This window comes from Scyliorhinus torazame, chromosome 13 (genome assembly GCF_047496885.1).
Source record: "Scyliorhinus torazame isolate Kashiwa2021f chromosome 13, sScyTor2.1, whole genome shotgun sequence".
Classification (NCBI taxonomy): domain Eukaryota; kingdom Metazoa; phylum Chordata; class Chondrichthyes; order Carcharhiniformes; family Scyliorhinidae; genus Scyliorhinus; species Scyliorhinus torazame.
The window spans coordinates 51,577,961-51,591,502 of NC_092719.1; the positions used below are offsets into that span (position 1 = coordinate 51,577,961).

The 13,542-nt window shown below is 46.2% G+C and overlaps 1 protein-coding gene across 2 annotated transcripts in view; it reads left to right on the forward strand.

The window, feature by feature from the left end:
* Positions 1 to 486: 486 nt before the first annotated feature.
* Positions 487 to 13,542, forward strand: part of cerk (ceramide kinase) — a 102,032-nt gene continuing 88,976 nt past the window's right edge. The window contains exon 1 of one of the 2 annotated variants that reach the window (XM_072471466.1): positions 487 to 767. In XM_072471466.1, coding sequence (XP_072327567.1) covers positions 647 to 767 — 121 coding nt within the window. In that variant the 5' untranslated portion in view covers positions 487 to 646. The remainder of the gene's footprint in view (positions 768 to 13,542) is intronic. The other variant, XM_072471467.1, reaches the window with a different exon arrangement.

A 13,542-nucleotide genomic window follows, 5' to 3' on the forward strand; every position in this document is an offset into this window, starting at 1 on the left:
ACATTTCTCGCCACTCATTCACGTCAAATATAACTGATCGACATGAACCTCAGGTGAGCTGTCAGTTGAATATGAAGCAAGTGCGCGGCAAGCCTTGGCTGCAGCCCTGCTGACAGCGCTAGCCCCGCCCCCTTTGCTGCCATACGGCCCCGCCCCTTTACCGACAACATTCACCCCGCCTCCTTGCTGGCAGCGCTGACCCCACCCCTTTACTGACAGTGCCGTCCCCGCCCCCTTGTTGACAGCGCCGTCCCCGCCCCCTTTACTGACAGTGCCATCCCCGCCCCCCTTGCCGACAGTTGGTCCTTCCACCTTGCTGAGGGCCGGCCCCGCCCCCCCTTGCTGACAGAGGTGCCCCCTCCCCCTTGCTGACAGAATGGCCCCTCCCCCTTGCTGACAGTTAATCTGAGTGCCGGCCCCGCCCTCTTGCTAACGGCGCTTGCCCTGCGGCTCCCATCCGCCCTGACGTGCGCTCCCTCTCCGGCATTGCGTGATGACGAAAGCAGGACGGCGAGAGAGCCGCTCAGCAAGTCGGAGGAGAACAGGATCTGCTGGGGGATGATCGCGCCCTGACAGTCGAACCGAGCCGGTGCCCTTAACCTTCGCCCCCCCCATTCAATATCGACACCACAGCTCCGGGCCTGCTATGGAGCGGCCTCCGCCGCTGCTCTTCTCGCGCTTGTTGGTCAATAACCAGCCGTTCGAAGTCACCTTAACCGAGTCGGTTTTCTCCTGGCAGCCGATGTGTCGAAGGAAAGGCGGAGGAGGTGAGTCAAGTGCGGCCGCTCGGTGACTGTTCCTCATTCACCCGGAGAGAGAGAAGCAAGTGTCAGGTATTGGCTGGCGGGCGGGGGGGGGGGGGGTTGTTTATTTTTAACAAGCCCCTCTGTCACCTTCCGTGAAATGGACGGTCACTAAGTGGGAGCCGGGGTGAGTGAGCGAGCGGACCCGGGGGGACGGGGGACGGATGTGTTCTTTTGAAAAACCACATCACGAAAAAAAGGATTAATAAATTGTAACGGACGATGCCTTCCGTTCTGAGGGTCCCGAACCCGCCTGGCTGCAGGCTCCAGAGGCAACACCGTTTTCGGGCATCGACACTCCATTTGGAGTTAAGACACAAAGAAAAGTTGAATGGACTTCACTCAAGCGGACTTGCACCTCTCGAGTCGATCTACTTCCAACTATCCTCTCGTTGCGGGTTTCTCTCTGTTAAAATATATCATCTCGTATTCCTAAAATGATACCTCCTTTGCAGCTATTTACAATTCAAAACCTTTCTCAGTGAGCACCGAAAAGGACTTTTACCCAGCTGCTTAAAAGGTGCAGTGAACCATCACGTGAATACTTGTTGTCCATCCCGAATTCCCCTGAGAAGCTGGTGGTTGTACATTGTGTTGTCTTATGCAATACACTAAACGACTCAAAAGGTCAAGATTTGTAATTTCACACTCTCAGCCGTTTCAATGCTATTATCCACCTGTTTGCCAATGAAAGTAACATTTAAGGTCTCCAGTTGATTTTGAAGATTGCAAAAAATGACATCTGAAACTCGTAATTTGTCCTCTTTTGATTATCAGAATGGTAATAAGTTCTGCCTTTACAGCAGATGGGGCAATAAAACAGAAATCCAATCTTTGTCATTCTGAATTTCTCTAACTTTGTAAAGTTTGGTGTTTGGGAATAGGAAGTGAGAACTGGTAATGGAGTCGTTTTATTTGAAAGATGAAACAAGGAACACTCAGTCGTTCAGATTAACAGTTTGAGAAATCATCATTTCAGACCTAAAAGGTAACAGATTTCCACTCTTGGCCACTATTAAGCGATTCCTGCAAGAAGTGTGTACTTATCAACGGAGCAAAGAACAGCACAGGTCCTTCGGCCCTCCAAGCCTGTGCCAACCATGATGTCTGTCTAAACTAAAACCGTCTGCACTTCCTGGGTTCATATGTCTCTATTTGCATCCTATTCATGTATTTGTCAAGATGCCTATTAAATGTTGTTATTGTAACTGTTTCCACCACCTTTCCTGGCAGCGAGTTCCAGGCACTCACCACCCTCTGTATAAAAAAAAAACTTGCACATCTCCTCTCCCCCTTGCACCTTCGACCTATATCCCATTGTAATTGACTTTTCCACTTAGCGAAAAAGCTTCTGACTATCGACTCATTATTTTGTAAACTTTTATTAGATCGCCCCTCAACCACCGTCGTTCCAGTGAAAACAATCCAAGTTTATCCAACCTGCCCTCACAGATAATAACCTCCAGACCAGGCAACAACCTGGTAAGCCTCTTCTGTACCATCAAATGCCACCATCTGCTGTGGCAGGGTTCGAAGTGAAGTCCCCAGAGCATTATTCAGAGTCTCTAGCCCAGTGGCAATATCACTATGCCACTGCCTACCACAAGTGAGAAGAAAATCTGCTTCAGGTGTGATATTCCCCAGAGGTCCTGGTGGAATCCATATGGTTCAGAAGGCGGGCATTCGACCCATTGAGTCTGCACTGACCCTCTGAAAGAACACCCTACCTAGGCCCACTCCATCTATCCCCATAACCTCATCTTTGGACACGGGCAATTTTTGTTTTTAAGTACGACCAATCCACCTAACCTGCACACCCTTGAACTGTGGGATGAAACCGGAGGAAACTAACAAAGACACGGGAGCATGTGCAAACTCTACACACAACAGTCACCCAAGGCCGAAATTGAACCCAGGCCGCTGGTGCTATGTGGCTGCAACACTGTGCCACCTCTATTCCCTACAACCCCCCCCCCCCCCCCCAATTTGGAAAAGTCCCAGAAGAAGGGCACAGTGGTTAGCACTGCTGCTTCACAGCCAGGAACCTGGGTCCGATGCTGATCTTGGGTGACTGTGTGGAGTCTGCATGTTCTCCCTGTGTCCGCATGGATTTCCACCCGGTGCCCCGGTTTCATCCCACAGTTCAAAGATGTGCAGGTTAGGTGGATTAGCCAGGATAAATTGCCCCTTAGTGCCCAAAGGTTAGGTGGGGTTCTGGGGATAGGGTGGGGGATTGAGCCTGGGTGGGTGCTCTTTCGCAGGGTTGGTGCAGACTCGGTGGGCCAGATGGCTCCCTTCTACACTGTAGGTATCATTCTATAAAACATGCATGGAATAGGCAATAAAACAGCATTTTATTGATTTCTTGATAGGCATGGGAAAAGCTTTGCAAGAATCTTTTTTGGCATTTAAAGAATAACCTTTTATGACATTTCAATTTTTTTTGTTTAAAAAGTCAGAGTTTTGAAAACTTATATAGTCAAATGGCATCATTTCCCAAATGTTAGTTTAGTTATTTCATACGTGATTTTGCTCTTGTATAACCAGCTTGAGCTTTTCTCATGGGAAGGAATGGAAATGGGGGGGTGTGTTTGACCTGTCAGCATGCAAAATGGGCTTGTATGTTGCATGGAATTTGTGTTATTGTATTAGTTTTTGCAGTTGTTGGAGTTGCCATGTTATTGTTGATTTTTCCACAAGTTTATTTCAGAAAGCAGTTCTGTTGTGACTGGTTGGAAGCACCTGTCCAGTAAAATAAATCCAAATCTTTATACTTTTCTGAAATGTAAAACATTTTTTTTGTTATTTTACCATAAATGCACATTGCATCAAATATATCCTGTATTTCTTATTGGGGTGTAGATATGCCCGTTCCAAAATACATATGTGCACTACAAGAATTTGGAAAAGTGCTTTAAATCTGTTCTACAATTCACAAGAATAAGATTTAAGTGATGGTCGGAAGGTGGTTTTAATGGTAGATAACCGTTCCATGTTACCTCACCTAGCAGTATCGATATGAGCCAAGACAGTGTGTTCAGGATATTCTGTGAATAAACAGAAAATAATCTTGCAACTTCAATTTATATTGTGCCTATAGTGCGTTTCACATAGTAAGATATCCCAAGGCATTTCATAGGGGATGTTACGTAGAATCCCAACAGTGCAGAAGGAGGCCCATCGAGTGCATCAATTCTCCAAAAGAGCACCCTATCTAGGCCCACTGCCCTGCCCTATCCCCATAACCCTGCACATTGATCATGGCCAATCCACCTAACCTATGTCATCATTCGACTATAAAACAAGATTTGATACCAAGCCACACAAGATGTTAGGACAGGTGACCAATAACTTGATCATGGAGGTAGATTGTAAAGATTGTCCTAAAGGAGGAGAATGCAATCAAGAGGTTCAGTGATTTACGGAGTGAATTCCAGGAGCTTGAAGCTGAAGGCATGGCTAGCAATAGCAAAGCAAAAGAAAGTTGGAGGTGGCCCGGAGGCTAGAATTGCAGAAATGCAGATATCTGATGGTTACGACATTACATGTGGTTACAGAGAAAGGGGTTGAAAAGCACGGTCATGGTGAAATTTTAAAACTAGGATGAGACTAATAAAATTGAGATGTTGTTCAGAAATTGAGGTTCCATGTGTTATAACCTGCCTACTTACCATTGGCTGGGGACTAATGACTATCCCACAATCCTGTGGGAGTATGAGCTTCCCCAATGAGGGGGGCGGAGAAACCACTAGTAAACTCCTAGTATAAATAAAGCTGGCCAGTTCAGGAAGGAGTATGTAGCAAGGGAAGTTACTGCTACTGTTATGTATATATGTTATAGTAAATAAATGTTATTACTTTGTATCCTTAAAACTCGTGCTGGATTCTTCGTGGCCCTTACAAAACTGGCGACGAAGGTTAAAGTGAATAGCTGTCTACACTGCTGAAGCCACCTCCCTGGAATTTTGTTGGATACAGGTTGGAAGTTGATTTCTATTATACCATGCCTCTGTACGGACGTTTGGATGTTTTTGATGCTGCGCTGGAAAGCTGGAACCAGTACACACAACGGATGCGTTACTATTTCCGGGCAAACAATATCATCGAAAACGAGTGGCAGGTGGTCATATTGCTCACAGCCTGCAGCCTGCATACGTTTGGGGTGATTAGGAGCCTTACGTACCCAGCTGCGCCAGACACCAAAACGTTTGATGAACTTGTGAATATAGTGGTGACGAATGTGATATAAAATAGTTACTTTAGAGATATTAGTTAATGTAATGTAGAAATAAGCCACTTTGATTCTGGCAAGTAGAGACAAAGGATTTTAGACCGCATGGAAAAAAGCAGGAAGAGGTGTGTCTATGAGAGTGATGCTGAATTGATAGGGGCCGGAGAAAGGGATTGGAAGTGAGCCAATCAGAATAGATCAAACAAGTCAGGAGGGATATAGGATGACCTATGGGTGTCGAGTATGTGAAACTTGATGCCATTTGAATGTATCAGTACTGATCTCTTTGTCTGGGACATTCACTTAGTTCCCGGAGCTGCAGAGAGCAACATGTTATCTGTATCACTGTGGACTAAGTTTAGCTTGCAAGCTGAATAAAATAACTAATGTTATACCTGCAAATCCATCTCGACTTTTATTGAGGCCAGACTGACGGAAAAAGAAATTTGGGATTCAACAGTGGGGCAACATTTTAACCCAACCCCGTCCACGATAGTCCAGCGTTACCGGTTTAATACAGCTGAGAGGACCCCTGGAGAATCCCTTGCCGATTTTCTATCCAGGCTATGCAGGATTGCGGAGTACTGTGACCATGGTGAAACCTTGTCAGAAATGTTACTCGACTGTTTGGTTTGCGGTATTAACAATGCGGCCACCCAGAGAAAGTTGTTAGCTGAGCCAACATTGACTTTTCAACAGGCCATTCAAATAGTATTGTCCCGAGAGAGCGCAGAGCGAGGAGTACAGGAGCTACAGGGAATGGAAGTGCATGCCTTGGGGCGCAACCCCTTCCGTCCGAAAACGTCCCCCCGCACTCCTGCGGTACCTTGGGCGAGGCAACGTCCGGACCGACGCCAGTGGCCGTCGGACATTCCTCCCCGAAGGGAGCCTTCTCCAGAGCCAATGGATGAGGAGCCATGTCCGTGTCAGACTTGTAGGCGCCGACCCCGTCGCGGGCGGCGGTCCTGGGGGCGCCAGAGGCGCCGTCGTTCTGACCGAAACTGGGACCAGCCCAGAGGCCGTACCTTCCATGTGGATGAACCTGCGGCGACTACTCCTGAGGACGTGGAGACGGAGAACGACTGCCTGCAGCTGCATTGTGTGGCAGCTCCCCGTGTGGCCCCCATTAAGGTGACAGTACGGGTCAATGGCCACCCGCTTGAGATGGAGTTGGATACTGGCGCAGCGGTCTCCGTGATCGCCCAGAGGACATTCGACCGCATCAAGCAGGGTATACAGACCCTTACATTAACCGACTCACAGGCCAGGTTGGCCACCTACACGGGGGAACCACTGGACATTGCAAGAACTACTATGACCCCTGTTGTTTATGGACGCCAGGAGGAGCGTTTCCCACTTATCGTGGTGCGTGGCCATGGGCCCAGCCTGTTGGGTCGGGACTGGTTGCGCTATTTGCGGTTGCAATGGCAGCACATCCTCCAAACAGTTTCTGAAGGGTTGACTGAGGTGCTAGGATGATACCCAGATGTATTCCAGCCTGGTTTAGGGAAGATAAAAGGGTCCGTAGCCCGTATCCAAGTTGAACCAGGAGCCACGCCGCGCTATTTCCGGGCGCGCCCAGTGCCTTACGCCTTGCTCGAGAAGGTAGAAGGGGAGCTCACTCGTTTGGAGAGTTTGGGTATTATCAGGCCCGTCCATTTTGCTGACTGGGCAGCACCAATTGTACCTGTATTGAAGCCAGATGCCACAATTCGCTTGTGTGGCGACTATAAACTTACAGTGAATACGGTTTCCCGACTCAACCGATATCCAATGCCTCGCATAGAAGATCTCTACGCGAAACTTGCAGGTGGACTCTCGTTCACAAAATTAGATATGAGTCATGCCTACCTGCAGTTGGAGCTGTACCCTGCCTCCCGACCATATGTAACGATTAATACACACCGGGGCCTGTATGAATATACACGGTTGCCCTTTGGAGTATCCTCTGCCTGCGCAATTTTTCAACATGTTATGGAGGGCTTTTTGAGAGATTTACCACGTGTGGCTGTCTACCTAGATGACGTTTTGATTACAGGGACGTCAGAGCAGGAACATTTGGAAAATCTGGAGGCTGTCCTTAGACGCCTTTCGGAGGCTGGAGTCCGTTTACGTCGCACAAAGTGCGTATTTCAGGCAAAGGAAGTAGTCTACCTAGGTTATCGGGTGGACCGCGAAGGTCTGCACCCCGTCGCAGAAAGGTGCGTGCAATTCAACATGCCCCCGCCCCGACTAACACTTCGCATCTTCGTTCTTTTCTCGGTCTCGTAAACTATTACGGTAAGTTCCTCCCCAATCTGGCAACTACACTGGCCCCTTTGCACCTTCTGCTCAAGAAAAATCACACCTGGGTTTGGGGTCAGCCGCAAGAAACCGCTTTGCGGCGGGTAAAGCAACAATTGTCGTCGTCTGGGTTACTGACCCACTATGATCCTGGAAAGCCTTTGCTCGTCATGTGATGCATCCCCGTATGGTATTGGGGCCGTCCTGTCCCACAAGGTGGAGAACGGGGCCGAGCGACCGATAGCTTTCGCCTCCCGCACATTGACTGCAGCGGAGATAAAGTACGCGCAGATCGAGAAGGAGGACCTGGCAGTGGTTTTTGCGGTGAAATGCTTCCGCCAGTACGTGTACGGCCGCCATTTCACTATCGTGACTGATCAAAAGCCCCTGCTGGGACTTTTCAGAGAGGATAAGCCAATACCGCCCATTATTTCTGCACGGATCCTGCGCTGGGCTTTGTTGCTTGCTGCATACGAGTATTCTCTGGAGCACAAACCAGGTACGCAGATAGCAAATGCCGACGCACTGAGCCGATTGCCTTTATCGACCGGCCCCATGTCGACCCCCCCCCCCCCCCACGACCGGTGAGGTGGTTGCAACCCTAAATTTTATGGACACCTTGCCTGTCACGGCATCACAGATCCGTGAGTGGACCCAGACGGAGCCAGTCCTGTCAAAGGTTCGGCACATAGTCCTGTATGGTGGGCAGCATAGACAGCTCCCAGGCGAGTTGCGGGCATTTTCCTCCAAGCTGTCAGAATTCAGCGTGGAAGACTGCATCCTCTTGTGGGGGACGCGTGTGATTGTCCCGGAAAAAGGCCAGGAGCTGATACTAACAGACTTGCACAATGGGCATCCAGGCGTGACCAAAATGAAAAATGCTGGCCCGGAGTTATGTCTGGTGGCCAGGCCTCGACACCGACATTGAGAAGGTGGCCCCAAACTGCTCCATTTGCCAGGAGCATTAGAAGCTTCCGCTGGCCACACCCCTACATCACTGGGAATGGCCAGGGCGGCCTTGGGCACGCTTGCATGCAGATTTCGCAGGCCCTTTTCAAGAATCCATGTTCCTTCTACTAATTGATGCCCAGTCCAAATGGCTTGAGGTGCATAAGATACAGGGGACAACGTCCTGCGCAACAATTGAAAAGCTTTGTTTGTCCTTTAGCACGCATGGCCTCCCCGAGGTGCTGGTCACGGATAACGGCACTCCATTCATGAGTGAGGAGTTTGCGAGGTTCACGAAGATGAACGGCATCCGCCATATCTGCACTGCCCCTTACCACCCGGCTTCAAATGGGTTGGCAGAGCGCACAGTGCAGCCATTCAAAAGAGGCCTAAAGAAGCAGTCTTCCGGATCAATGGACACGAGACTGGCACGCTTTTTGTTTACGTACAGGACCACCCCCCATGCAGTGACTGGGGTAGCTCCCGCAGAACTCCTAATGGGCCGGAGACTTCGCACCCGCTTTAGTATAGTTTTCCCGGACATTGGCGCAAAAGTACGCCGCACACAACGGCAGGGACAGGGATTTTCTCAGCATCGGCCGATTTGGCAGTTTGCGCCCGGTGACCCAGTGTTCATTCGGAATTTTGCTGGTGGTGCGCAATGGGTTCCTGGTGTAATCTTTCGCCAAACGGGCCCTATATCTTACCAAGTGCAAGCCCAGGGTAGTCTCCAGCGAAAACATGTAGACCACGTTCGGTCCAGATGACTAGCCCCTCAAAAGATTCCCCGCCCCCGGAACTCATTTCAACAGTCGCAGAGACCAGAGACGAGGGAAGGTAGTCCACACAATCTTCCACTGGTGCCTCACTCGAAGTCTGTGCAGGTTGTTACGGGACCGAATGGAGATGGAGACGCTGACATGACGGAGGCAGCAGACTCTGACTCCGAGATGGAGACACAGGATGCATCCGAGGGGGAATCCTCGGGTCCACGGGCCGTGGATGTACAACCGTTGCGCCGTTCATCACGGAAGCGCCGGTCTCCGTCTCGTTCCACGCCGCCTGATCCAGCGCCGCGTGCAAATGGTGTCCCGCCTGCGGCCAAACGAGTCCGACGCCCTCCTTCGCCAGGGTCTTCGGTGGATTCCTTGGACTTTGGGGGGGGGGAGGGATGTTATAACATGCCTACTTAGCATTGGCTGGGGACTAATGACTATCCCACAATCCTGTGGGAGTATGAGCTTCCCCAATGAGGGGGGGTGGAGAAACCACTAGTAAACTCCTAGTATAAATAAAGCTGGCCAGTTCAGGAACCAGCAGGAAGGAGTATGTAGCAAGGTAAGTTACTGCTACTGTTATGTATATATGTTATAGTGAATAAATGTTATTACTTTGTATCCTTAACTTGTGCTAGATTCTTCGTGGCCCTTACAAAACATGTTGGTCAGTGAGCTCGAGTGAAGGCTATATAGGGCATTTGGTGAAAGTTAGGGTACAGGCTACAGTTTCGAAGGAGCTGATTTTCAAATGGTGCAAAATGGGAGGCTGGCCAAGCGAGCATGGCAATTGTCAACTATTGAGATAATTAAATGCTAACATATCACAAAACAATAAAACAAAACTAGGATGAGAGTTTCTGCAGTAGTTGAGATAAGGCCGGGTGGCGAAAGGCAATGTGAAGCTTTTTATTCTGCATCAAAACACACTTTTGGTTAGATCTTAATGTTACTCCTTTAATTAAAATCTCTTATTCAGGTTTGAAATTTGTGATTTTGTTCTTTTAAATTTGGTCTCCTGAAGCCTTTAGCATGTGTGCTTCTGTTGGTACTGTATAATATCTTCAATGTAAGCGCATCATTGATTGCTCAGTCTGTTTGGTTTCCTTATAATCAATGAACTTGTCTTGTGCTATTGTATTACTGAACAGATTGCATGCAGGAGAACAAAGTTTGGAAAAAGTACAACTTTTCTTTAAATAAGAATGCAGAGCAACCCTGTTGCATAACAATTAAGGCTATATTCTTGAGCTTTCTTTAGGTTTGTTAACTTCATTTTTTGTTCATATTTGATTTGCCTGTGGATTCTGACGCTCTGCACTGATCTCTCATTCATGTTTCTCTCTGGCATGTTTTCCGCTTGCGTGATAGGTAAAGCTCACTTTTGGTGGGACGCAAACAGTTCTCACTTTTTGCCCTTACTCTTGAAAATCTTTGATCACCAATCAATCTGTATTATGTCTTGGGGAGGAAGAGGCTGAATGGCAACTAGAAGTTGAAAACTCACTTTAAAGTTAGTTCATCTTTTTCCACTTGAACCTTTTTACTCCGTGCCAGAGTCTATAATTGGTGATCAGGGAGACCGAACCGTAGTAGCTTTGAAATTCAGTACTTGTCTATAGGATACCATTTAAATATTAGATAAAGGTATGAAATTAAATGTTGTACTGTAGTCTTTGAGGTTTTGTTGATATTGTACAGTCTGGATTGAGATGCACATTTCAAGCTTGTTTGCAGACTTTGAAGAGTGCTGAAGGCATGACCAAATGCAGCTTTATTCAAAGGATATGTTCCAAAAATGTTTAAATATTTTCTGCAAAATATTGCAGTTCAGTGCATTCCAGCAGAACTTTTGAACAGGTGATGTCTTAGACATTAGAAAATTAAACTACCAAGTTCCAAGATGAAAATTGATTCAATTTGGTAGAATTATAGTTATTGAAAGATCCCATTGAACCTTGACAACAAGTTCACACCTCTCTGATCTTCAACAGGACAGAATTATCTGGATGGGCCACTGGGTCAGAAATTTATTTGACTTTGACCCTGACACTTGTTTGTCTGGAAGAAAAGGCAGGGGAGCTTTAGCAAGCATGCACAAGTATGTAAGTGGTGATTTGTGGCAGCCCATACATGCATACAGATACTTGCATTGGCCATATTTTTTTTGAGAAGGAAAAATAAAGATTTTCAGAAAATCCACTTGCCTGCGCCAAGTTTTATTAAGGTTGGAAAGATTGAAGACCACTCTGTCCACGGTATTTAGCTGCAATTTTAACAAAAGCTTTGTTCCATAAGGTTGAACTGTATCATCGGATGTTAAGTTACTTCTTTGTTACTTAATTAAATGGTTACAGTTGTTTTAATATTCTTGCATTTCTTTTGATTATGCACCCCTATCTCTTTTTAAATTGTTGCTGCTAACAGTCTTTTCTTTGGCAAGGAAAAATCACTATTGTGTCACACACAATGAACCTTTCATGCATTTTCAGCAAGGTTTGCAATCTGTTGTGTGATTTTCCCCAGAGTTGGATGGTAACTGTTCAGTAAAGCGAGGACATGAAATGGCGCTTGCATCCAAATTCCTTTTAAAAAATGCTCTATTGTTAACAAAAGAAGCAACTCATTGAGGCAATAAGTAAGTGGAGGGGTTTGAAATTACCAATATCTAGTTGAGTATTCTTATCTGTATGTCAACCCCTTTTTAAAAATATCAGTGCTTAACATGACACCAGTACTTCACAAAATTGTTTACTGAACACAATTAACTAGACCTAATCAATAGTATATTATTTTTTTAATAGATCTGACAGCAATGTGGAGATGCACCTAAAACTCTATCTGTCCTTTCCAGGGTCCTGCCTAACCAAGATGCTAAGCCAAGCAAAGAATATTGCAGGCTATTTCACTGATTCTGTAAATCAAAGTTGAAAATATCTTCCTGTACACCAAGAAAACAAGAGATAGGAGCAGGAGTCGTCCATATGGCCTGTCATGCACACACTCCCGTTCAATATGGATCATGACTGATCTTGGGCTTCAACTCCCCCTATTCCCACCCACTCCCCATATCCCTTAGAATATTGGTCTCCAAAGGAATTATCTATCTCAGCCTGAAATGTACCAATATTGGTGCGTTCACAAGTTTCTGAGGCATAAAGTTCCAAAGATTCACGATCCTTTGAGTGAAAAAAATTCTCCTTATCTCAGTCCTAAAAGATTGACCCCCTTATCCTGAGACTCTGTCCCCGTGCTCTAGATTCTCCAGTCAGTGAAAACAACCTTTCGACCCTGTGAAGTCCCTTAAGAATCTTGTAAGTAATGAAGATCATGTTCACATCAGAATGGAATGTGTACTATATTTGATGGAATAATCTGAGTATGTAACCCTGATTTTGAAGAACCTATTCTATTTGTCCTTTCTCATGCCTTTATTGGCTAATCTTATGATTTGCAGTTAAGATTCTCATGCAATGTCCTGAATTTGCAAGCTAATGCAGTGTCCACAATTGACATTTAATATAGCAGTGCCATATATCGTACACTTGTTTGCAGGCAATAGATTATTAAGATGTTTGCTTAATTATCCTGCCTATTGTATATTGTGAAATACCCCATTCGTATATGTTGTTGAGTGTTATCTATTTTTAACTTTTTTATGGTGTTGTGTAACCGAGAAAGGAATCAATGAACGGTGCTCCACAACTTCAAGGTTCCAGTGCTGTAGACTGGTGTCATTTGATACCAGAGAAAACAAATGTATAGACGCAGTTGAATGGAGATTCACAGCCTTGTTCCTAGCCACCAAGCTTTCCCTCATAGGCAGTAGATGCAAAGCCTACAAACCGGCTAATCAAGTTTGCAGAAATGCAGTGTTGTCAACCTGATATGTCCATTCTGCTTCTCACTCCGCAGGTGGAGCCTGACCTGCTGAGTATTTCAGTATTTCCGGCATCTTCTGTATTTATTTCAGATTTTCTACATCCGTCCAGAGTGTTCTGTTTTTACTCTGCATTTCCAATCCCTTGGCGTAATCCACTTTCATCTCTGGTACTGAAATTCCCCTCCTATGATAAGTGGTTGAGAAAACATTTGGAATTCCTGGCTTTGTAAGTAGGGGCTGTGAACATTAAAAAAAAGGAGGACATACTAAACCAAATCTCTGATTAGCTGGATTATTGTGTATAATTTTGAGGATCACACATTAGGAAGGATGGCAAGGACGTGGAGAGGTTGCAGAAGAGGTTCACTAGAATGTTCCAAGGTTAAGGGAGTTTTGTGGAGAGATTAGTAAACCTGGGATTGTTCGTGAAGCGGAAAATTGAGGGATGACCTTACAGAGGCATTCAAAATTATGGAATTTTAATGAAGCAAATAAAGAGAAAGTTTGGCACATGGGTTGTTAAACTGAAGTTAAAATTGTAAAATAATTAGCAAAATAATCAGTTGCAAAATTAGAAGTTTCTTCACACGCAGATCAGATTCCATGGAACTTTAACAC